We start from the raw sequence: 23,608 nt of genomic DNA on the forward strand, positions 1-23,608 counted from the left end.
CCTGGAGGCATCTATGTTTACAGCCGCAGGATTTTACTCAAGTGCCAACATGGGGAGGTAGGAGGAAAGTCAGACACTAGAGTAGCTTGGCAGCTGTTTATTGATCTCCTGGAGGAGAAAGCTGGGCACAGCCCGGTTGTCACCTCCTCAGAGATTCTGCATTCTGAATGGCCCCTGCAGGGTCATTTTTATACAGCATGAAGTAGCCCTGCACCTGGGCAGGACTGATCTGTGTTGTAGCTTGAAGGACACGGTCTGCAAAGGTCTCAGCCAGGGAAGTTGCTTGCCCCGGGTAGAACCTCTGGAACATCTGGGTCAGCTGCCAGCGTGAGCAGTGGCCCACGTACTCCTTCATGTCTACTCGCCCGGGGCGTATCAGGGCAGGGTCGAGCCTAAGAAGAGAAGGCAGCGAAAGCAGTTGTGAGCAGTGCCACTGGCACCCCCCAGAATGGTTCCTCCAAACCTGATTCTCCAGAGGCGCTGAGGGGGATGGAGTCTTGCCTCCAGGTCTGAATACCTCACTCCTTACCTGTCGACATGGTTGGTGGTCATGAATACTATGCGTGCTTCGGTGGAAGCCACACCGTCCAGGGCGTTGAGCAGGCCACTGAAGGTGAGCCGACCTAGACCTTGGTACTTTATGGGGTCTGGAGGAAGACAGAGAGGAAGCATGAGTGATCACAGCCCTACTTCAAATTAGCACCCCTCTCTGCTCCCTGCTTACCGTGCCCCACTACTTATCCAAGTCTCTAGTGGACTCTGATTGCTAACCCAGCTGCCCTCCACCTGCTCTCTGGATTTCTCTTTTCTTCCACTGTTCCTCATTTAGAAATACCCCCTTTCCACCCCCATGCCGTGAACCCCACCCCCACTTACTCTCGGCGGCCAGGTCTCGACTGAGAAAGGCAGCATCCACGTCCTCCAAGAGCACCAGGCTCTGCTGTGGGGCCACACTCAGCAGGTGGTTGAGCCGGTCATCTGAGAGGCTGGAGTCCGTGAGACTCAGCAGGCAGATGCTGTGCTGCAGTTCTCCAGCCAGGGCTGTGCTATGGAGGAGGGGTGATAGGTAACTGGCAAGCCGGGAACCGGTCCTTGGGTCCAACTGCCTGTCCCTCCCAGGACTGGCTTTGAACCTGAGGCCTAACCCTTCCACCACCTCACACTAGTGTTCCACGTGTCTCATGCTTTCCTGTTCCCCACATTTATTTCCCTTTCCAACCCCACCAGCCCAATTTCTCTCCAGTTTGCGAGTTAAGAGAAGTTTGACTCTACTCACATGAAACTGCTCTTTCCACAACCAGGGGGTCCATAGAGTAGGTAGCCACGTCTGTAGGGAATGCCTAGGAATACAGCCAGGATGATCATCAAGACAAATGAATCATGTACTCTGCCCTAGATGTCCACATTCATCCCCAACCCTGCTCCCTGGAGGCCTGATGGCCTTGGCATTTGATGCAGTCATTCCTTTTAGGCAACCTTTCTTTCCCCTTCTTCTATGGGAATGAGGATAGAGCTTTGTATTTGCCCCATCTGGCCACCAAGACCTCAGCTGCTTCTCACCTCTGTCAATGTACCACTTGGGGTTATCAATGAATTCCCGGATGTCTCTGACAATTCGGTCAGTCAGACCCTGTTCGAGAACCACAGAATTCAGTGGCCGGCGGCGGCGTGGATAGCCAAAGGGGCGCCATTCAGAGCCCACAGCGGTGTACATCACTGTCTTCCCTTCCTCCTGCTGCAGAGCTAGTTCTCGAGCTGGGAGGGGGAAGATGAGACAAAACCCATAATTACCCTTTGCCATGCTACTAGGCAGAGCTGTGCCCAAACAGTCCCCAGGCCCTGCTCCCATGGGCCCAGAGCCTCCTATTCCGGCTCTCCAAGCTTCTCCTCCTTTGATGTCAAATACTCCATCCCTGTAACTGCCGCCTCCCCCTCAACCCCCAGAAAGGCTGTCTGTGCCGTCCCACACCTTCCTCCAGGATGTTGAAGAAAACTTTTCGGTCAGTGCCCAGAGCCGTGAAGGTGACAGATTCCCAAGGAGTCCCCGTCTGCAGGTCTATCATCTGCATCTCTCGGCTCCGTTCCACCCGGATCCATTTCCCCTGATACCTGAATAAGAATGAGCAAAATGAGGTGAACAAACAGGTCAAGTCCGCCTCCTCTCATTCTTTTCCACTCTCAGAGCCCTTTCTGGCTTCCAGCCTTACCAGATAAAGTGGTTTCCAGGGCTGGGGACAAATTCAAACTTAGTGGAGATGCGGCCACTCTCGTGCTGAAGGTATGACGTCTCAACGCTGAGGTGCTGAGTTCGGGTACTGTGGCGGGTGAGCCAGCTAAGCAACCAGGCATAGCTCCGGTCTCGAGCAGGGACTTCCAGTGTGATCATGTAATGGCGCCGGAATGCCACCAAGCCCAGTTGGGCGCCCTTCCGAGCCAGGGCCAGGGCAGTGCCCACACCCACCAGCCCAAATCCAGCCCCAAAGTAGGGATTGTCCTTCAGGGCCAGAACAAAGTCTGAGAGCGGCATCTTGAAAACACTGAACCTCACAGGCCCTGAGGCATTTTCAAGACCTGGAGAATGGGGAGCAGTAGAGATGGGATAAAGCACAAGATGAGTTTAAAAAAAGGACTCAAATTCCTCTCCCGCCCTACAGAAGCTGGGAGAGGAATGACAGGTCAGTATTACAATGTGCTTCAAAATCCGTCGTGGGGTGGGGCTGGTGTTGGACCCAAGGGATGAGACTCTGAGCCACTTGTCCCATTTTGCCTTTCATTATCCTGTTTCATACCAGTGTCCTGCCAGACAACTATTCTGGAGATTCCTTAAATTTGACTGAATGATATAACTTTCAGGATAATACGTGGACAGCATTTTTGCGGTTCCTGGGACCAGTTGAGATAGGGGCCCACTGGCCAGAATGAGCAGAGGATGAAGTTACTCTCTTCTGTCAACCTGTCAATATCCTCATGCCTTGCTATCACGTATCATGTCTTTCAGGTATCCTCTCATCTATTTCACATGCTCATGTCCTGTTAGCCCTTTTATTACCTCCCATCTAAACTGTCTCTTCGAAATTAATTTTAATTCTTGAAGTGGTATCTTAGTGGATCTCCACTTTGGTCATGCTTCACCAAACTGCTATACAGGGGTCGAGATTTTTCCTCATAAGGCTCTGCTTCAATGCCATTAGTTTCCCTACTCCAACACCTCCAATGATTGGCTCTCAACAAGTCCCTGAATTAGGTGAAAACTCCTCTGCCTCTACAACACGGGGCCAACGTACCTCTAATGGCTTAGTTCCCAATATTCTCTGTTGAACAAATAAGCCTCCTTCCTCCTTGACTCAGAATGCCCATTTTATTTCCCCCAATCTCTATAGAGTTCAAATCCCGCCCATCTGCTACCTTCTCCACGGAGATTCCCCCGAATTCCACTCCCCGCCCCGCAATAAAATGTGATTGGGCCTGATTCTAGGCTGTAAGATCCCGAAGGGGTAGGAGATCAAATCATTTCTAGCACACTTCACCCGACCCCTCGCCGGTTTGCTTTATGCCGGCACGCAGTGCGGTGAACTGACAGCAGTGACCTCTGCTGAAGCTCAGAACAGGATCCAGAATTCCAAAATTCCTATGCGTGGAAGGCCACAGACAAAGCCCTTTCCGCTCCTGGTCCTTGTCGGACGCCCAGAAGCCTCCTCCCGAACCCCCTCCACACCCCAGCTCGCGCCTCCAGCAGCGTGGTTTGCAGCAATCGGTCACTCCTCCCCCTTACCGCCATGACTCTCTGGCCCTTCCTCTCGATGGTCTCACCCCTCGGCTCTTCGGGCACTCTCCACTTGGCTTCGCCCCCGAGTTCTTTCATCTACTTCCCGTCACACCCACCGAGACGACCACACCACTCTGCTCCACAACTCTCGATGGTACTCTCTGGGCTTCAGGGCCAGGGGAGGTGGGGGCTGGGTGGGGAAACGATAGGAAGAACCATAGAGAAAGTACTCCACCAGCCTCACAAAGAAAGAGAGAGCGGCCTCCCTATGCCGCGGTCCTGGAGGCTTCTGGGCCGGAGGCGGTCGCACAAAGAGAGTCCCGGGAGGCCACTCCAGCCGCTGGACGACCATAGAGATGAGGCTCCTGCCCGCCTAGGGCTGGAGGTAAGCCGGAGGCTGCGGGGCGGGAACTAATAGGGAGTGCGGGCGGAGCAGGCCGGAGGCAAAAGTTTCTGAAACCGCAGAATGAGGGGTAGGCCTGAGCGATGGGAACGCTCGGGAGAAGTGCAGAAGGGAGCGCAGCGACGAACGAGGCCCCGGCGCATCAGCTCACCACTGCCGGCGTCATTGCTGTGGACCCCACCCGGTTACACGCTGCCTCTCCTTAGGACAGTAAGCATGACGATGCTCCCTCCTTAGCCTCGCAGGTTACAAGACGATTTTCCCGTTTGCCGGCAATTGTGATTCCCGCTCCCGCCCAACGATGTGGAGGCTGTCTTCGCCTCCACTTTACAAACAGGAAAGCTGACGTCCCGGGAAGCGAGGGAACTACAATCTGCCGAAGGCCACGCAGTGAGTAGAGCCCACAGGCGAGTGGAAATCGGGTGCCTTGGTCCCCAGACTCGATCTCACCCTTTCCCCAGGCCTTCTCTCTGCCTTAATGTGTCCTTTCTCTTCCTCGGTACCGCTGCCCCGAAGATAACCTCATTTCTTCTCTTGTGCCCACCTGTGTCCCACCTCACTCGGCCTTCCAGCGGCTGACGGTTCTCAGTCTAGACGGCACCCCTTGGCTCACCGTTAAGGCAATTATTACTGGAGCTGGAAGATTCCTTAGAGCAGCGATAAGTGGAGTCAGTGGTTTCCAGAGAACCCTCTGAGGGCGGAAGTGCGCTGCTCTACCACCTTCTGAATTTCCCTAATCTGAGGCTTTGAGTTGCAGAATTCTCATGTACAAAATGATTTTCTAGCCCTAGGCACCCCTTACCTGACCTTCATGGCTCAGTTTCATGGAGTGATTATACTATCATCCTTAATTCCTAATTACTCAGCGCAAACTAATTTTATCAGTGTATAACAGGATATGCAATTTAGTTGACATTCACTTCTGAGTTGAGTTCCAGTGTTCAATATTAGGTCATAGTCAATGAATGAGAAATTTCTCCAGGTGTGTTACTTTATACATAAGGCGCCTCTGGTTTGTTATCTTAGTAGAAGCCTAGCCTTGCATCTCTGTGTCTGCAGTTCTTAACTGTGTGTGAGTGTGTGCTTAGTCGTGTCCAACTCTTTGTGACCACATGGACTGTGGCCTGTCAGGCTCCTCTGTCCTTGAAATTTCCCAGGCAAGCATACTGGAATGGGTTGCCATTTCCTACGCCAGGGGATCTTCCCAATGCAGGGATCAAACCTGTGTCTCTTGTGTCTCCTGCATTGGCAGGCAGATTCTTTACCACTGCATCACAGTTCTTCATTAGAATCCCTTGTCTGACTTGCGTAGGCTGTTGTGGTTTATGTTCAGTGACGTGATAACTTCAGTAAAATCCACTCAGAAAGCTCCAAGTCCAGGGAGGGAGACCGACAAGTAAACAATAGTGCAGTATGACATGTTTCTGGTAGAGCTATGTACGAGGTGCCATGAGGACCCTAGAGAGAGAAACTTAGATGAACCGTGTCAGGATGCCATCATAGTAAAGTGACATTTATTTATTTGGCTGCTCCAGGTCTGAGTTATCTTTGATCTTACTTGTGGCTTGCAAACTCCTAGTTGTGGTATGTGGGATCTAGTTCCCTGACCAGGGACCCCTGCATTGGGATCGCCAGTCTTAGCTACTGGACTACCAGGGAAGTCCCTGTACAGATTCTCAAAGGATAGTTAGGAGTTGGTTAGCCAGACAAGAGAGATGACAAAGGGGAGAAGGCCCAGCAAGCTGAGAAATGTATAGTATATAGAAGCAGAAGAGAATGTGGTGAGTCTGGGAAAGGGCAAATCAATGAAAAGTTGAATCACTGGCTCAGAGAGAGGTGGGAGATGAATCTAGAGAGGGCAGCAGGGCCAGATCATGCAGGAAGGGCTTTGAGCTAAGGAATAGTGAGATCCTAAGATGTTAAGAGGGGAAGGGACCTCTGAGATCCCTTGAAAGTGAAAGTGAAAGTGAAAGTCGCTCAGTTGTGTCCAACTCTTTGCAATTCTCCAGGCCAGAATACTGGAGTGGGTAGCCTTTCCCTTCTCCAGGGGATCATCCCTACCCAGGGATCGAACCCAGGTCTCCCACATTGCAGGCAGATTATTTACCAGCTGAGTCACAAGAATACTGAATAGCCTATACCTTCTCTGGAGAATCTTCCCAACCTAAGAATTGAACCGGGGTGTCCTGCATTGTAGGTGGAGTCTTTACCAGCTGAGGTATCAGGGAAGCCCTGATAGCTTGGCCCCATCCAATTTTGTTGCAGATAAGAGAACCAAGACCCAAATTGCTTACTGATATGACAAACCTCACTTAGCTCCAAGAAACAATGTTTAGTATATGGGTCACAATTTCTTGTCTCGTTCCTATATTGACCCCTATTTTAATGCCTTTGTTCTAAACATTGTCTTCTTTTTTTCTCCTTTAGCCATGGACTTTATTGTTTGAATATTTGCAACCATTATTCTATACACAAATTTTAATTTCTTACAAAACTCTATATTCCATATTGCTAGGTCACTTCACTTTCCATTTTCTGCCACATTTCTGTCAAGAGATATTTCCTGAAAATGGAGCCTATTATACAGAGTGAAGTAAGCCAGAAAGAAAAACACCAGTGTAGTATACTAACGCATATATATGGAATTTAGAAAGATGGTAACAATAACCCTGTATGCAAGACAGCAAAAGAGACACAGATGTATAAAACAGTCTTTCGGACTCTGTGGGAGAGGGTGCGGGCAGGATGATTTGAGAGAATGGCATTGAAACATGTAAATTATCACATGTGAAACGAATCACCATTCTAGGTTCAATGCATGATACAGCGTGCGTGGGGCTGGTGCACTGGGATGACCCAGAGGGATGGGATGGGGAAGGAGGTGGGAGAGGGGTTCAGGATGGGGAACACATGTACACCCATGGCGGATTCATGTCAATGTATGGCAAAACCAATACAATATTGTAAAGTAAAAAAATCACAATCTGTCTGATTGTGTGTTGTTGTTCAGTTGCTAAGTTGTGTCCAGTTCTTTGCAATGCCCTAGACTGTAGCCCCCCCAAGCTACTCTGTCCATGAGATATCCCAGGCAAGAATACTGGAGTGGGTTGCCATTTCCTTCTCCAGGTAAATATTGTCTTGAAAATGTCTATGTTAACTAGGTATGGCATGCTGCCATGCAAGGAGATGCCTAATTGGGGCAGGCATTGGGCTGTGCACCCACCCCAACTGGGAAGAAAGTGAGAGATCTAATTATATGTTGTTTGATTTTTCTTCTGGTTGGTTTATCAGCATATAAGAGGCCACAGCACAGAAACTGGTGATGATGACAGACATCGTGTTGGACTCACAGCCAGCCAACAGCACTGGGGAGATGGATGGACTGTGCCCTGAGCTACTGCTGATCCCCCCACCTCTCTCTAACCATGGAATCCTAGAGCCTGTCCATAGCCCCTGTCCTTCTGCAAACCCTCCACCTTTGCCTCCTGACCCAGGCTGCCTGTTGGTAGAAGCCACAGCTACTGAAGAGGACACAGGGAACATGGAGATCATTGTGGAAGCAGTAGCTGGAAATCTGTCCCCAGGTGCTCCTGGAGAGACTCCAGGTATAAACACAGTTGCTTGCAGGACAGTAGGATAAGCAAGCCTGAGTTATTTTTCTGTGCTATTTTTGATCCTTGCCTATAAACAAGATGAAGACACAAGATAGCATCCTATTTTTATACTTAGAGATGTTGTAATTTGATTTGCAGTTGGTGAATGTTTATTGGAGGCTGGCAAGGTGGTGCACAATTTGTACCAAGCTCTTGGCAGTCTATCCCTGAGAGGGCTTCACGTCTGCTAGGCGGTAATCCAGGAGGGAAGACCTTTCTGACACCTCTGCCCAATTCTTACTGCTATAGTCCCCAGGGATTCTTTTCTCCACGTTGACCCTCCCACCCAGGGACTGTAGCCAGGGTTTAAGCAAAAGGCCTAGCCTCTCTCCACCACCCAGGGCTTGGCAGGGCTTCCTAGAGGTAATCTGCTATTTCCCTGCTCTGATTTCTTGTGTATAACATATTTAACTCACCCAAGGCATGCGTTATGACTGGGAATTGAACAATTTATGTTAGAAGAAAGATTCTCCCTGTTATTCTTCCTACATCTATAACTTCTTATTTTTGGGTAGCTTCCCTATTTTTTAACTGTCATCTTCCAGCTACAATTGTACCAATTTTGCTTGTCAATGTGCAAAGAATACTGGGAAGGATTAGCTGGTTTGATCGTATAACATTTCTAAACTTTAATGTGGTGAAAGAAATAGTAAATAAATTGAGAAGGAACCTAGAAAGACGCTTGTAATATATAAGAAGAGTTAATATCTTTAAAATTCAAAGAGCTGAACAATAAGAAAAAGAAACAGTTTTTTTTTTTTTTTTTTCTTAAAAAAAGGGAGGGGGGAAGAAACCTACATGCAATTCACTAAAAAAAAAAAGTCACTAACCATAATCTCACTAACAGACAAATTCCAGTTAAAAGTACCTATGAGATGCCACTTCTGTTTTGCAACACTTGGGCAAAAATCAAGCTTTTTTTTTTTTTTTTTAAACTAGTGTTGGTGAGGCTATGGGAAGCAGACCCTATCTTACAGTTTATGGAGAGTATAAATTAGTGTGATCTTTTGAAGGTCAGTTTATCCACATAACAAAATTTAAATGAGTGTACTCTGACCCAGTAATTCCACTTCTAGGGATACAGAATGGTCTATAGAATGTGTCACATACGTGTACAAAGATACAGGAATAAGGATGTGTAGAGCAGCTTTCTTTACAGTGTTTGGAAACAACCCAGATATCCATCAGTAAGGGTAATTTCATTTTGCTCTATCCATGCTCTGAAGTATCGTGAACTGGACAAAAAAAATATGAGATAGATCTAAATGTACTGCTTTTAGATAAAAATATCTTTGATATATAGCAAAGAAAAAAAAAATTATGAAAATGTGACCGCTATGAGGCCTGAAAAGATATAGACCAAATTGTGTGTGTGAGTCTGGGAGGTGGATATTCTTATATAGATGTGCTATTGCACTGGATTTTTATTTAAACAAAGAAAAATATAAAGAGAAAAAAGACCACCAGAATGCAGGACAAACCTGGACTCCACCATTAACAAGCATGGTGGCCTTAACCTTGCAGAATCCCAGGTCCCTCTTCTCATAGGGCAGTTGGAGGACCAAGTAAGAGTATTTTCCTAAGCCTTTCTTTGTCAAGGTCCTGCCATTACTTAAGAAATGGCAGCAATTACTGTAAATGAGATTTGGCTCATTTCAGAAAGGATGTCCTCCACTTTATGAGTCACTGTGCATTTGAAAGTCTTTTCACAGCGTATAAAAGTAAATATATGTATTGTCATGTATGTCACAGACGTTACCCCCAGATTGTCATTTTCTTCTTGTGAGAGTTTCTAATTTTTCATTTGGGCAAAATATATTACCTTTTCTTAATGCTTTTTGGATTTGGTTAATGCTTGTTACATCCACTTCACAAATATTTATGAAATGCCTACTTTGTGCTGAGTATCATGTAAGATAGACTGTCCTTGACCTTAGAGGCTTACAGTCAGGCGTAGAGTCAGACTTAAGCCCATCTCCATTCTGCAGACATGAAAAGATCCACTTTTATTTTCTGCTGGTAACTAACTCCTCTGAGTCTCATTCTGTCTGATTCTGTGCCTTTCTCTGTCGGTCCTCTGCCTACAGGTGTCCTGGTAAAGGTGGTGGAGGTGTACTTCTGTGAGCGCTGTGAGCAGAGCTTCGCAGAGCCCACTCTGCTGGCCCTGCATCAGTGCACTGAGACCCTTATTCAGCCCGTGCAGGGCCTCCCTACCCCGCCCTGCTCTGTAGAGCTGCCCCCCAGCAACCTCACTCTCCCCAGCCCTCTGCAGGGCCAGAGCCCACCAGATAGCCCCCTGCCATGCCCTGTGTGTAGACAAGAGTTTGCCCAACCCCAGACCCTGAAGAGCCACTTCAAGATGCACTGGGGCACCCCCGACACCTTCTCCTGCCCAGAATCTGGCTGTGTGTTCTCCACTCAAGATCGCAAGGAGCTCCACCAGCACCTGAGGCAGACCCACAGAGCGCTTCCGGTGCCCTGTTCCTTCCGGGGCTGCCCCCTGCTCTTTGGGAGCCAGCAGGGCATGGAGCTGCATCGGCAGACCCATTACCCTTTCCACTGCAACCGCTGCAGCTTCGTGGGCTCCAACGTCAAACTCTTCCGGCAGCATCAGCGGAGTCATGGGGCTGGGACGCAGCGAGAACCGTCTGCTGTAATGGGTCTTCCTTCCCAGGAGTTGCTGCCAGGTATGAAGTCAAGGGCCCAGCAGTCCCCTGCCTGGAACACAGCTGCAGTTGGTCTGTAGAAGAGGCTGATGTTACAGATGCCATGAATGTATGCATGAATTTAAGAGAATCCAGAGTAGTGGCTCAGGAGGTCAAGATTACTGACCGACGTGGGAAGGCATCTAGACATCCTGGACCAGGCAGACAGTGACTGAAGATTGGTTTAGGCTGCACTGAAGTGATTTAACCAACATCTCTTCTGATTCATCTCAGAACTTTCTGAGGGCAGAAGCTAAATTGCCTTGCCCGTCAGTGGCTATAGCCACTGGTGGAATGCCTGTGGACTCCTGTTAGAGCAAGTGGAATTGGGCAGGAGAAGCTGGGGTTATTTTAAAAAGAAACCTTCAATGGAGGTGGTGCTTCAGTGATTCTTATTCCTCTTGGTCTCAAAAAGAGAGCGTGAGGTGAGTAGAGGAGCAGGAGGAAATAGAGAAATCAGACCAGCAGGGCCAGGGTTCTGATGAGAGAATTTGGCTTGCTAACACTGATTTGTGCTCTGGTGCAAACAGAAGATTCTTTCCTGGAATGAAAAAGTCATACATCTTTGCCTTACCGTGGCAGCTGCCTCTATTGAGGGATAGAAGGAATGGGTTTGGAGCGCAGGGTGTGTCCCTGAATTGCTGAGTTGGATTTCGCAGTAGACAGTTTAGACGTCAGGAATATTCGCCCACAGTGAGCCACTAGCTGTTAGCCCTGGGGACCTGAGTCAAGGAAGTACAGTCTAGTCTGTCCTCCTCTACCTCTGTGCCCCTCTCCCCACTCCAGTGACCTCAAAGCTCTTACCTTCAAGGGGTCTGAGTTTGGTGTTATCTGAGGTTTGATTTACTTTGTGAAAGTGAAAGTCGCTTAGTCATGTCCAACTCTTTGTGATCCCATGAACTATAGCCTGGCAGGCTACTCTGTCCATGGGATTCTCTGGGCCAGTATACTGGAGTGGGTAGCTGTTCCCATGTCCAGCGGATCTCCCCACCCCAGGGATTAAAACCAGGTCTCCCGCATTGCAGATGGATCTTTACTGTCTGAGACACTAGTGAAGCCCTTGACTTAACTTGAGATTAGAGCATTACTAACAGCTTAGCTCCTGGTCTTTCTGTCCCTGTGGGAATAAACGTGTGTGCTTAGAACCTGGGATTTTCTTAGGCTACACGGTGAGAGGTGATTCTTCCCGGCTAGTAAAGTAAGAGGGGAGTTCGAGCACTCCGTGCTGTGCTGGCTTCTCTAGTCATCCAGTTCTTTGCACTTGCAGCTCCCAAAGTGCCTCCAGGAATGGGAGAGCCTTCAGAGGAGACAGGAGCGCCCTCACCTGGGCAGGAGTCAGTGGAAGAGGAGGAAGAGGAGCGTGCTAGCCGGAAGAGCTCCCAGAAAGCCCTGGAGCTGGAAGGTAATGACATGATGGGCTTGAACCTCTCGGTGGGGAGGAACAGACTGGCGGGGTCTGGCATTGAGGCTCTGGGGTTTGGTTTTCTGAGTTTTGGTTCGCATCCTTCGTTCCTAACATTCTTGTTCGACACAGCTAGTGGGGAAGTGATAGATGGGCACAGTCCCTAGTGACACAGCACATCTGGGCTAAAGTCGCTTCAGTCTGACTCTGTGCGACCCCCTAGCCTGCCAGGCTTCTCTGTCCATGGGATTTTTCCAGACATGAATACTGGAGTGGGTTGCTGTGCCCTCCTCCAGGGGATCTTCCCAATCCAGGGATTGAACCTGTGCTTCTTACATCTACCTGCATTGACAGGCAGGTTCTTTATCACTGGTACCACCTGGGAAGCCCCTGGTGATGGAGGGGAAAGGTAAATAGCATTTGCTCTCGGAGTTGGTTTTCCTCAGGCAGAAGGCTCTTCTGTGAGGAGAGAGGGTGATATTCATAGAACGAAGATGCCAGAGGTTATTGACTGGCAACCTGTCTTGTCTGACATTGAGCCCCCTAAGACTGCATTTCTGAACCCTTGCATTCTCAGTTTTCCATCTGAGTAGAGCAGCATTTGAAGCCCATCCCACAGGGAGCATATTTACCAACAGATGGCCAGGAGGGATCTGATTATATTTATTACCAGCTCTCTGACCGGAGTATTCAGAAGTAAGAGTACTTTACCTTGTCTTCCCTCTGCTCACTCCCTGTGAGGTCCTTCTCCTTCCAACCAGCCCTCCTGCCCCCATGGAGGGCAGGAGGAACAAGAATGTTCCATCAAGATTGTTCTTTTGAGCTTTTCTGGATAGAGGCTTAGGAATAGAGCGTGGCTGGGTGAAGCACTTCTTACAGGCCACCGCATGGTCTGAGAAGTCCTTGTGATTTTGTTTCTCTAAATACTTGAATATGTCTTGTCTCTTCTTTGAGCCTGCAGAGTTTGAGATGCTACTGTTTGGTTTCCCGGAGAGAAAGGGATGAGGCCATGCAGGCATGCATGTTTTGTCTGGGCAGACTGTGGTTCTCCCATTATACGGTCAGTCCCTGGCCTATCGAAGAATCTCATTGCCAACCCTCCCCTCCTTTTTCCCTCTCCCAGGCACTGTGGCTTCTGGCCCCGAGTCCCTCTTCAAGACCCACATGTGTCCAGAATGCAAGCGCTGCTTCAAGAAGCGAACTCACCTGGTGGAGCACCTACACCTCCACTTCCCAGACCCCAGTCTCCAGTGCCCCAACTGCCAGAAGTTCTTCACCAGTAAGAGCAAGCTCAAGACCCACCTGCTGCGGGAACTGGGCCAGAAGGCCCACCGCTGCCCGCTGTGCCACTACAGCGCCGTGGAGAGGAACGCCCTCAACCGCCACATGGCCAGTATGCACGAGGACATCTCCAACTTCTACTCGGACACCTACGCCTGTCCCGTCTGCCGGGAGGAGTTCCGCCTCAGCCAGGCCCTGAAGGAGCACCTCAAGAGCCACGCCGCGGCCGCCGCGGCCGAGCCACTGCCCCTCCGCTGCTTCCAGGAGGGCTGCAGCCACACGGCACCCGACCGCAAGGCCTTCGTGAAGCACCTGAAGGAGACGCACGGGGTGCGGGCCGTGGAGTGCCGCCACCACTCATGCCCCATGCTCTTCGCCACGGTGGAAGCCATGGAGGCCCACCACAAGAGCCACTATGCCTTCCACTGCCCCCACTGTGACTTCGCCTGCTCCAACAAGCACCTGTTCCGCAAACACAAGAAGCAGGGCCACCCCGGCAGTGAAGAGCTGCGCTGCACCTTCTGTCCCTTTGCCACCTTCAACCCGGTGGCCTACCAGGACCATGTGGGCAAGATGCACGCTCACGAGAAGATCCACCAGTGCCCCGAGTGCAGCTTTGCCACCGCCCACAAGAGGGTGCTCATCCGCCACATGCTGCTGCACACTGGTGAGATGGCTTCCGCCCTTCCCTCGCTCCGTGTTGTGGGGGCGATGATGGTGATGATGACAGCAAATGGGAGCTTTCTGTGTGTGCCGGGCATGTGGTGGGGCTTTGCATATGTTGCATAGGACTCATGAGGTAAAGCTAGCATCTGAAGTTCACAAATGAGCCTTAAGCTGAATGTCCGTCAGCTCAGAAAGTGGTCAAGCTAGGGTTTGAATCCAGGCTTTCTGACCCAGGGGCTTCCCTGGTGGCTCAGATGGTAAAGCATCTACCTGCAATGCAGGAGACCTGGGTTCAGTCCCTGGGTCAGGAAGATCCCCTGGGGAAGGAAATGGCAACCCACTCCAGTACTCTTGCATGGAAAATTCTATGGCTGGAGGAGCCTGGTAGGCTACAATCCATGGGGTCGCAAAGAGTCGGACACAACTGAGCAACTTCACTTTGACTTTCCTCAAACCCTGTGCTCTTGTGCCTCACCTTTAATGCCCTGGTGGGTTCTGCCCACCCCTAGTGAGGCATGTTTACCCAGCCTGTTAAAGCAAAGAAGCCCAAACCAGGACAAATGGCCGCCTTTGTAACCCAAGTTCTGATGTGCTGTGAGAGATGGGGCTGAGGGGGCTGAGCCACCCTCACATGTTACAGCCTTGGCCAGCCGTGACACTAAAAGATAATCACGTCTCATGACCAGAAAGTTGCAGGCTTTTCAGCTCAGACTTTTTAACTGGTTATCAGCATTACTGATACTTTGAGTAAAAACCAATTCAGGCTCCCTAGCTATATAGCATCTGCCCATTTGTGATCTCTATGTACGTATCGGTGAATTGACCAGACATCTAAAAAATCTCATCAAAGATTCTTTAGTTTGGGAGGACAGTTTTTAGGCAGCTTGTGGCAAAGCCATTGTTGTTCCCATTAAACAGTTCATTTCTATACAGGCTTTAGTCACAAAATCTCATCTTGGGGGGCCGTTCTTAAAACCTCACATCAATATAGGCGTATTTTCTTTTATTGTACTTCACTTTACTGTTCTTGGCAGATACTGTGCTTTTTATAAATTGAAGGCTTGTGGCAACCCTGCATTGCCAGGTGATGGTTAGCATTTTTTAGCAGTATTTTTTAATCAAGACATGCACATTGTTTTGTTAGAATGCTATTACGCACTTGATAGACTTCAGTGCAGCACGTGAACATAAGTTTTTATGTGTACTGGGAAACCATAAAATTTGTGTGATTCGCCTTGTTGCAGTATATGCTTTACTGCAATGGTCTGGAACTGAGCCTGCAATGTCTCTGAGGTATGTTTGTGTAGCGCTTTCCAGTCTACAGAATTCTTTCATATTTATTACTCATAACAATCTTGTGAGGAAGGCAGGTGAAGATGAGAGACCCTGAACATTTAAATGGCCTGTTTCAGGATCCCACAGCTGGTATTAGAACCAGAGCCAGCTGGTTGCTTTTCTTTCACCAGCAGGGGAGGAGCTGAGTGGGTAGCAGGGGCCTCAGGGAAAGGTCTTGAAAGGAATATGGCCCCAGCCTCACCAGTCAGCGCCAGGTCTTGACCAACTTAGAAGGACAGCTTGTCCTTGAGTCCTCTGGGGCATCTTATTTAAACTTTATGTCTACTATGTGAGGTCAGTATTTTTGTGTCGCCCCCTCCCCCCACCTCCCCCCGCCCACCTTTTTGGAAACCAGGAAACTGAGACAGAGGGGATAAATGACCTGCCCAAGGTCACACAGTAGTAATGTGGAATTTCAACCACTGCCTAATCGCTCTATGGTTTCTCTGTGCCTCAGCTTCTTCCTCTGTAAAATGGGGTAATCAGAACACCTGCCTCGCAGGGCTGTTGTGAGGATTCAGTAAGGGGAGGCATTTTTATAAAGTGCTCAGAAAGGCGCCTGGCACATAGTGAGCACTGTGTAAATGTCAGCTATTAATATCTTTATGACTGTGTTGGACTCCAGAGTTGTTAACCACTATGTCATATTACCTAATTTTTTCCTCCTCCTCTTCCACAAAACTAAGTGAATTGGGCTAAGTGGAGCAGTTGGCCATCAGTGCCAGTAAGCTGTATAACAAATCTAGAACCGACTTTGAGAAAAGCTGGGTCTTTGTTTCCGCCCATCTTCCCTGGTTTCGGGGTGGAGGCAAGGTCATCCGAGAGGGCCATGGGGCAGTGTTGACTCTGCCATCAGCACCTCAACTTCCGCTCCTGCCGGGCATCAGGGCGTCCCTCAGTCGCTCCGTGTCTGACCTGTGTCCTCTCCCCGCTCACCCCACCCCCACAGGTGAGAAGCCCCACAAGTGTGAACTGTGCGACTTCACTTGCCGAGACGTGAGCTACCTGTCCAAGCACATGCTGACCCACTCCAACACCAAGGATTACATGTGTACCGAGTGCGGCTACGTCACCAAGTGGAAGCACTACCTCAGCGTGCACATGCGCAAACACGCAGGCGACCTCAGGCATGAGCGCATGTGTGCCTCCCTCCCCCGCCCAGTGACCTGGGGTTAAGCTGGCTAAAGTCGGCTCCCAGCCCCATCTCTCTTCCGGCCCCGAGAGACCCCTCCTCACACCCCTCTGCTCCTGTCATTTCTGTAACACTGCCTCCAGCTGACCTCTGCCTGTGGCCCAGGCTGCACAGTGAGACCTCTCTGGGCTCAGGGAAGGGAGCGCAGACCCAGAGGAGAGGCCTGGAGACTGAGGTGTCATTTGAGCTCTGAGCCCAGTCCTGGTGACATAGATGGGCTATGCTTGTGACCCCGATCCTGGCACTTCCACATCCCTACAAGTTCCCCTCTGACCAGTGGGTTCAGCTGGGTAGGAAGTCTCTCCTTAGCTTTCACGCCTCTGTGGAGAGTGGGAAGTCGGTGCAGAAACCTGCCCGAGGGGCTGTAGCCATGTCAGCACCCTGGAAGTCTACAGAAGTTTGCTGATTCATGATATCTTCCCTTTAGGAAGAAACATAGATTAAGAGTTAGACTACAAGCCCTGAAGCTAGACTGTCTCTGCCCTTCACTTCCTTTGTAACTTGAAGCAAGTTATTAACTTCTATGCCTTAGTCTCCTCACTGATAAAATGGAGATACCTAGTTCATAGGGTAGCAGAAAAGACAATTCTATTAGATGACGAGGGACTTCCCTGGCAGTGAAGTGGTCTTTGCCTTCCAATGCACCAGGTACGGGTTTGATCCCTAGTTGGGGAACCAAGATCCCACCTCTCGTGGCCAAAAAACCAAAACAAAACAGAAGCAATATTGTAACAAATTTAATAAAGACTTTAAAGAAAATGTTTTAAATAAATCAGATGACACATGTACAAGTGAATGTGGAACCTGGCCCATGGTATGAATTTTGAGTGACTGGTAGTGGCGATGAGTAACTCAGTAACTGTGATCTTTCCCTCTTTGCCAGATACCAGTGCAACCAGTGCTCCTACCGCTGCCACCGGGCCGATCAGCTGAGCAGCCACAAGCTGCGGCACCAGGGCAAGTCCCTGATGTGTGAGGTGTGTGCCTTCGCCTGCAAGCGGAAGTACGAGCTGCAGAAGCACATGGCTTCCCAGCACCACCCCGGGACGCCAGTGCCGCTCTACCCCTGCCGCTACTGCAGCTACCAGAGCCGCCACAAGCAGGCGCTGCTGAGCCACGAGAACTGCAAGCACACCCGCCTCCGCGAGTTCCACTGTGCCCTCTGTGACTACCGCACCTTCAGCAACACCACGCTCTTCTTCCACAAGCGCAAGGCCCATGGCTACGTGCCCGGCGACCAGGTCTGGCAGCTCCGCTGTGCCAGCCAGGAGCCGGAAGGGGCCAGGCAGTGCCCAACACCCTCACCAGACTCAGAGCCTGCAAGTCAACTGTCTGCCCAGCCTGAGGGGCCGGACCACGACCGAGGGGCTGTAATGGACCCCACCCTGATCCAGGCCCTGCCAGAGACCAGTGAGGAGGGCAGTGCTGAGAAACAGGACGGCAGCGAGGTTCCCCAGGGGGATGACCTGGTTGGCAGCCCCAGTCCAGCGGAGGTAGACGAGGGCGGCTGCACACTACACCTCGAGGCCCTGGGAGTCGAGCTGGAACCTGTGGCTGACCCACCCCTTGAGGAAGTCACCGAGACAGCTCCTGTGGAGTTCAGGCCCCTAGATCCCCCGGGGCCCCTGAGCCTGGAAGGGCCAGAGGGAACTTTGACAGAGCTGTCTACCTTTGAGGGTGCTGGAACTTCTGACTTGGGTGCTGAAGAGCCCATTCTGGAAAAGTCAATCTCTCAACCCCCAACCAATCCTCCTTCCTCAGAGGAGCCCCCAGATGGCTGGGTGGGAACCTTCAAGGCAACTACACCCACTGAGACAGCACCCCTGCCCCAGCTCCCTGAATCCGAGTCATTACTCAAGGCCCTAAGGAGGCAGGACAAAGAGCAGGCAGAGGCATTGGTGCTGGAAGGGCGAGTCCAGATGGTCGTGATTCAGGCAGAGGGGAGAGCTTTCCGCTGCCCACACTGCCCATTCATCACCCGCCGGGAGAAGGCCCTGAGTCTGCACTCCAGGGCTGGGTGCCAGGGCCGCAGAGAGCCTCTGCTCTGCCCCGAGTGTGGCGCTAGCTTTAAGCAGCAGCGTGGCCTCAGCACGCACCTGCTGAAGAAGTGCCCCATTCTGCTCAGAAAGAACAAGGGCTTGCCCAGACCAGATTCACCCATTGCTCTGCAGCCTCTGCCCCTAAGCACCCCGGCCTCAGAGGATGCAGAAGGTGGGAAGACCCCAGCTGCACCATTAGAAGAGATCATGCTCCCAAGAGATGCTCCTTCTGAGCCTTCTAGGGAGCCAGAGAAGATAGGGGAGCCTCTTGCTGTGCTCTCTGGCTCTACAGTCCCTCCTGTGGGAGATTCCTCGCCCTCAGAGGCCCCTGAGAAGTTCCACTTCGAGCAGGGCAAGTTTCACTGCAACTCATGCGCGTTCCTCTGCTCTCGCCTCTCCTCCATCACCTCTCATGTGGCTGAGGGCTGCCGGGGTGGACGTGGCGGGGGAGGAAAGCGCGGGGCTGTCCAGACCCAGCCTTCCCTGTCCCCCCTGAGCGGTGGGGATTCTGCACCCCTGAGCAGTGGGAATACAGAGCACAGCCTGGGGGATGGGGAGCCAGCTCTGCTGCCAAAGCAGAAGGCGGCCCGCTTCTCCTGCCCCACGTGTCCCTTTAGCTGTCAGCAGGAGCGGGCTCTGCGGACTCACCAGACCCGGGGCTGCCCTCTGGAGCCCTCTGGAGAGCTGCGCTGCGGCCTCTGCCCCTTCACTGCTCCCGCTGCTGCTGCCCTGAGGCTCCACCAGAAGCGCCGGCACCCCACCGCCACCCCGGCCCGAGGCCCCCGGCCCCCTCTGCAGTGCGGGGACTGTGGCTTCACCTGTAAGCAGAGCCGGTGCCTGCAGCAGCACAGACGGCTGAAGCACGAGGGGGTGAAGCCACATCAGTGCCCCTTCTGTGACTTCTCCACCACCCGAAGGTACCGGCTCGAGGCCCACCAGTCCCGACACACAGGGGTTGGCCGCATCCGCTGCAACTCCTGTCCTCAGACATTCGGTACCAACTCCAAACTGCGCCTACACCGGCTGAGGGTGCACGACAAAACGCCTACCCACTTCTGTCCTCTCTGTGACTACAGCGGCTACCTCCGCCATGACATCACCCGCCACGTCAACAGCTGCCACCAGGGCACTCCGGCCTTTGCCTGCCCTCAGTGCGAAGCCCAGTTCAGCTCCGAGACAGCACTCAAGCAGCACGCACTGCGCCGGCATCCAGAGCCCACGCTGCCCACCCCCGGCTCTCTGGCAGAAGCCGCCGAGGGCCCCCTGCACTGCACCCGCTGCGGGCTGCTGTGCACCAGCCCCGCCAGCCTACGGGGGCACACCCGGAAGCAGCACCCCCGGCTCGAGTGTGGGGCCTGCCAGGAGGCCTTCCCTAGCCGGCCGGCACTGGACGAGCACCGGAGGCAGCAGCATTTCAGCCACCGCTGCCAGCTCTGTGACTTTGCTGCCCGGGAGCGGGTGGGCCTGGTGAAGCACTACTTGGAGCAGCATGAGGAGACTTCCGAGGCAGCTGCAGCCTCGGCCGGGGAGGGGGACTCTGGCCAGCCCCCTCTGCGCTGCCCCTTCTGTGACTTTGCCTGCCGCCACCAGCTGGTGCTTGATCACCATGTGAAAGGGCACGGGGGCACCCGGCTCTACAAGTGCACGGACTGTGCTTACAGCACCAAGAACCGGCAGAAGATCACCTGGCACAGCCGTATCCACACCGGGGAAAAGCCCTACCGCTGTCACCTCTGTCCCTATGCCTGTGCAGACCCCTCTCGCCTCAAGGTAAGGCCAGGGGCCATGGAAGCGGGAGGAAGGCAGGCTGCAGAGTTAAAACCACCTGGGTTCTCTAATCCTGACTCTTCCAAGTATCAGCTCTGTGACTTGGGTCAAGTCCCTTAACTTCTCCAAGCCTCAGGTTCCTCATCTGTGAGAAAAGGGGATAGTATTGCATAGGGTGGTTACAAAGGTTGAATTCCAGGACTTCCTGGTGGTCCAGTGGTTAAGACTCTGTGCTCCCAGTGCAGGGGGCTTAGGTTCAATCCCTGGTCAGGGAACTAAGATCCCCCATGCCACGTAGCCAAAAAAAAAGATAGAATTCCATAATATATGCTTGGCATGTGATAAAGGCATGTAATAGGTTGTAGATAATCTAGATAATAATAGCTAACATTTTTTGATCACTTACACTGTATGTTGGGCGTTAATTTTAATCCTTACGAAAATACGAAATAGTTACTTTCACTGTTCCCATTTTACAGATTAATAAACTGAGAATTAGGGGTTAGGTTGCCCAAAGACACAGCTAAATGAGTGGCAGAGCTGAGATCAGGTATACCTGAGATTGGCCAAATGGATCAGGGTGGTGTCCAAGCGACTGGCCTAGGGGACCCGATTGGCAGCAGAGGGAATGGGTCGGCTTGGTGCAGGGAACAGGATTATCTGCCAGCAGTTTCTCTGCCTGTTCACCCTATTTCCACATCCAGTGAGTACCCATTAGGCGCATGTTCTCTGGGTGCTCTCTGCTCTTCTCTCCTCCAGTACCATATGCGGATCCACAAGGAGGAACGGAAGTATCTGTGCCCTGACTGTGGCTACAAGTGCAAGTGGGTCAACCAGCTCAAGTACCACATGACCAAGCACACAGGTGAGTCTGCGTGGTTTTCACAGGCCCGAGGGGCTCCACTGTGCCCTGGCACACCCAGCCTCCCCGAGGTGGTGTATGTCGTTATGCAGATTTGGGGTGCATATCAGTTTTTACATCAGGGATCAACTGAAAAGCCAGAATAACTTCCCAACCCACTAAAAGCCTATCAGAGTCAGGAGAGGTGAACCTGGGGGTCTGGGCATGTGTGCTTTGCAAAACCTTCCCAGGGGATTGTGGCACACGGTCACCCCCTTCCTGTTGAGAACCCCCAACTCGAGCATGAGGAACCAGATCTACCTGGTTCCTGTGGAAACAGGATGGAACTAGTGAGGAGGAGAAAGTAGAGGGCTTTCCTGTTTTAACTTGTCCTTTTTTTCCCTCCTGAGTAGAGTCCGTGGACCACAGGTTCTCAGAGATGGGTTAATGATGGTGTGTCTTGATTGCTGCATATGGCCCACCCTGTAAGGGAATTAACCAGGTGCATTTCAAGACCCTCTGCCTCTATAGATACCACTACTTTTTACCTCTACCTCTTCCCTCTTAAGTATTTTCTTTTACTTCCTGAGTTGAACAAGGAATTGTATTTAAATAGATTCCCAGTTCCATGAGTACTCCAGAACCAAAGTGAAAGTCGCTCAGCTGTGTCCGACTCTCCACGGCCCCATGGACTGTAGCCCGCCAGGCTACTGTGTCCATAGGATTCTCCAGGCAAGAATACTGGAGTGGGTTGCCATTTCCTCCTCCAGGGGATCTTATTGACTCAGGGATCGAACCCAGGTCTTCCGCACTGCAGGCAGAGTCTCTACCATCTGAGCCACCAGGGAAGCCCAGAGTTGGTTTCACTTGTCTTGCTTTTCCCTCGACATCCTCCTCTGACCCCGGACCCCACCCAACCTTGAGTTGTCACGTCTCCTTGGGCTCCTCTGGGACACACAGTTTCTCAGACTTTCTGTACTTTGATGACCTTGACAATTCTGAGGATTGCTCAAGGATTCTGTGGAAGGACCCTCAGCTAGGATTTCTCTGGTGGTTTTCTCGTGGTGGCCTTGATGGGAGGGTTTGGGAGGAAGACCCAGGACCAAAAGGGGGTTGGAATTCTGCTTGTAGAAAACAGTATATTTGAGTCTTTACTGCTGTCAGATGGCTACTTAGGGGTCCAGTTAGTTACCAGCATCCATTGAGCACCCACTGTCTACAAGGGATTATGTGGAAGAAGGGGAGCACATCAGACAGGATCGGAACATGCCAGAGACATGGTCCTTTGTCAGCTGGCTGGCTGTGTTCCTTATGTGCCAGGATCACAGTGGCACTTCTGGTCCACGGATCCCATTCCACCTCTTTTAGTGGTGACCCGTTCCCTGTCCTTCCCCCGTCCCACAGGACTGAAGCCATACCAGTGTCCCGAGTGTGAGTACTGCACCAACCGGGCCGACGCGCTGCGCGTGCACCAGGAGACACGGCACCGGGAAGCTCGGGCCTTCATGTGTGAGCAGTGTGGCAAAGCCTTCAAGACGCGCTTCCTGCTGCGCACCCACCTGCGCAAGCACAGCGAGGCCAAGCCCTACGTGTGCAATGTGTGCCACCGGGCTTTCCGCTGGGCAGCCGGCCTGCGCCATCACGCCCTCACCCACACCGACCGCCACCCCTTCTTCTGCCGCCTCTGCAGCTACAAGGCCAAGCAGAAATTCCAGGTGGTCAAGCACGTGCGCAGGCACCACCCTGACCAGGCTGACCCCAACCAAGGCGTGGGCAAAGACCCCACCACTCCCACAGTGCATCTGCACGACGTGCAACTCGAAGACCCTGGCCCACCTGCTCCTGCTGCTCCGCCCACTGGACCCGAGGGCTGAGCGCCCCCCACCTCCCAGACACGAGGAGGGTGTGGACCCATGTGCAGACTGGACCCGAGGGCTGAGCCCCCACACCTCCCAGACACGAGGAGGGTGTGGACCCATGTGCAGACTGGACCCAGAGCTAGCCTTAGGAGCTCAGGGCTGTGGGAGGGGCTGGCTTCAGGGCATAAATGAGGCTGGAACCCTCCTGGGAATCTGGCCCATAGTACTTGGAAGTTGATATAAAAGAGAGACCTGGACCACAAATTGATTTCTGTTGAGGCACACTGTGTTTTTGACCTGTGTGTTCCTAATTTCTTCACCATCGCCCCACCAAAGTCCCTGGCTCTAAGATCGTGGATTACCCATTTCATCTCTTTCCTTCTTAACTGTGTCAAGTTCCTATTTCCTCAGCATCCTCAAAACAGTTGTATCTAACCGTATGTGCCGTTGTGCCCCCTGCTTCATAAAGCATGGTTAAATGATTCGTAGCTTATATAGACTCTTCCATGTCCCCGACTTTAATACTGCCAGGCTGTCTCTCAGTCTGCCCAGTCCCCTCAGGCCTCCGTCACTCCTTTGTCTCCTTCCATCTTTGCTGAGTGATTGGTTCTGAAAGAGGACCAGGTCTGCCTTCTGTCTGTCCTAGAGCCTGAGTTAGCCCTTGCCCTGCTCCTTATTTCCAAATCCCTTTGTCTTCCA

The 23,608-nt window shown here is 51.8% G+C and overlaps 2 protein-coding genes across 4 annotated transcripts; one reads left to right on the forward strand and one right to left on the reverse strand.

Moving 5' to 3' along the window:
• On the reverse strand, nucleotides 83-4,034 carry LOC102169634 (mitochondrial chaperone BCS1). Of its 2 annotated transcripts, none has more exons than XM_005676544.3 (8): nucleotides 3,773-4,034; nucleotides 2,208-2,571; nucleotides 1,970-2,109; nucleotides 1,561-1,755; nucleotides 1,277-1,340; nucleotides 877-1,046; nucleotides 530-647; nucleotides 83-392 (listed from the first exon to the last, which is right to left on the reverse strand). In XM_005676544.3, the coding sequence occupies exons 2-8, from the start codon at nucleotides 2,525-2,527 to the stop codon at nucleotides 140-142; spliced, it is 1,260 nt and encodes a 419-aa protein (XP_005676601.1). In that variant the 5' UTR covers nucleotides 2,528-2,571; nucleotides 3,773-4,034; the 3' UTR covers nucleotides 83-139. The 2 variants fall into 2 exon arrangements, with proteins under 2 accessions (XP_005676601.1, XP_005676603.1); XM_005676546.3 differs by lacking the exon at nucleotides 3,773-4,034 and adding an exon at nucleotides 3,285-3,736.
• ZNF142 (zinc finger protein 142) lies at nucleotides 4,067-23,391 on the forward strand. Of its 2 annotated transcripts, none has more exons than XM_013972691.2 (10): nucleotides 4,067-4,151; nucleotides 4,407-4,576; nucleotides 7,461-7,774; nucleotides 9,910-10,509; nucleotides 11,795-11,929; nucleotides 13,053-13,877; nucleotides 16,161-16,338; nucleotides 17,287-20,212; nucleotides 20,969-21,074; nucleotides 22,455-23,391. In XM_013972691.2, exons 3-10 carry the CDS (start codon nucleotides 7,492-7,494, stop codon nucleotides 22,922-22,924), a joined length of 5,523 nt encoding a protein of 1,840 aa, XP_013828145.2. In that variant the 5' UTR covers nucleotides 4,067-4,151; nucleotides 4,407-4,576; nucleotides 7,461-7,491; the 3' UTR covers nucleotides 22,925-23,391. The 2 variants fall into 2 exon arrangements, with proteins under 2 accessions (XP_013828145.2, XP_017914908.1); XM_018059419.1 differs by having other exon boundaries at nucleotides 4,068-4,151; nucleotides 4,407-4,559.

This window comes from Capra hircus, chromosome 2 (assembly GCF_001704415.2).
Source record: "Capra hircus breed San Clemente chromosome 2, ASM170441v1, whole genome shotgun sequence".
Taxonomy (NCBI): domain Eukaryota; kingdom Metazoa; phylum Chordata; class Mammalia; order Artiodactyla; family Bovidae; genus Capra; species Capra hircus.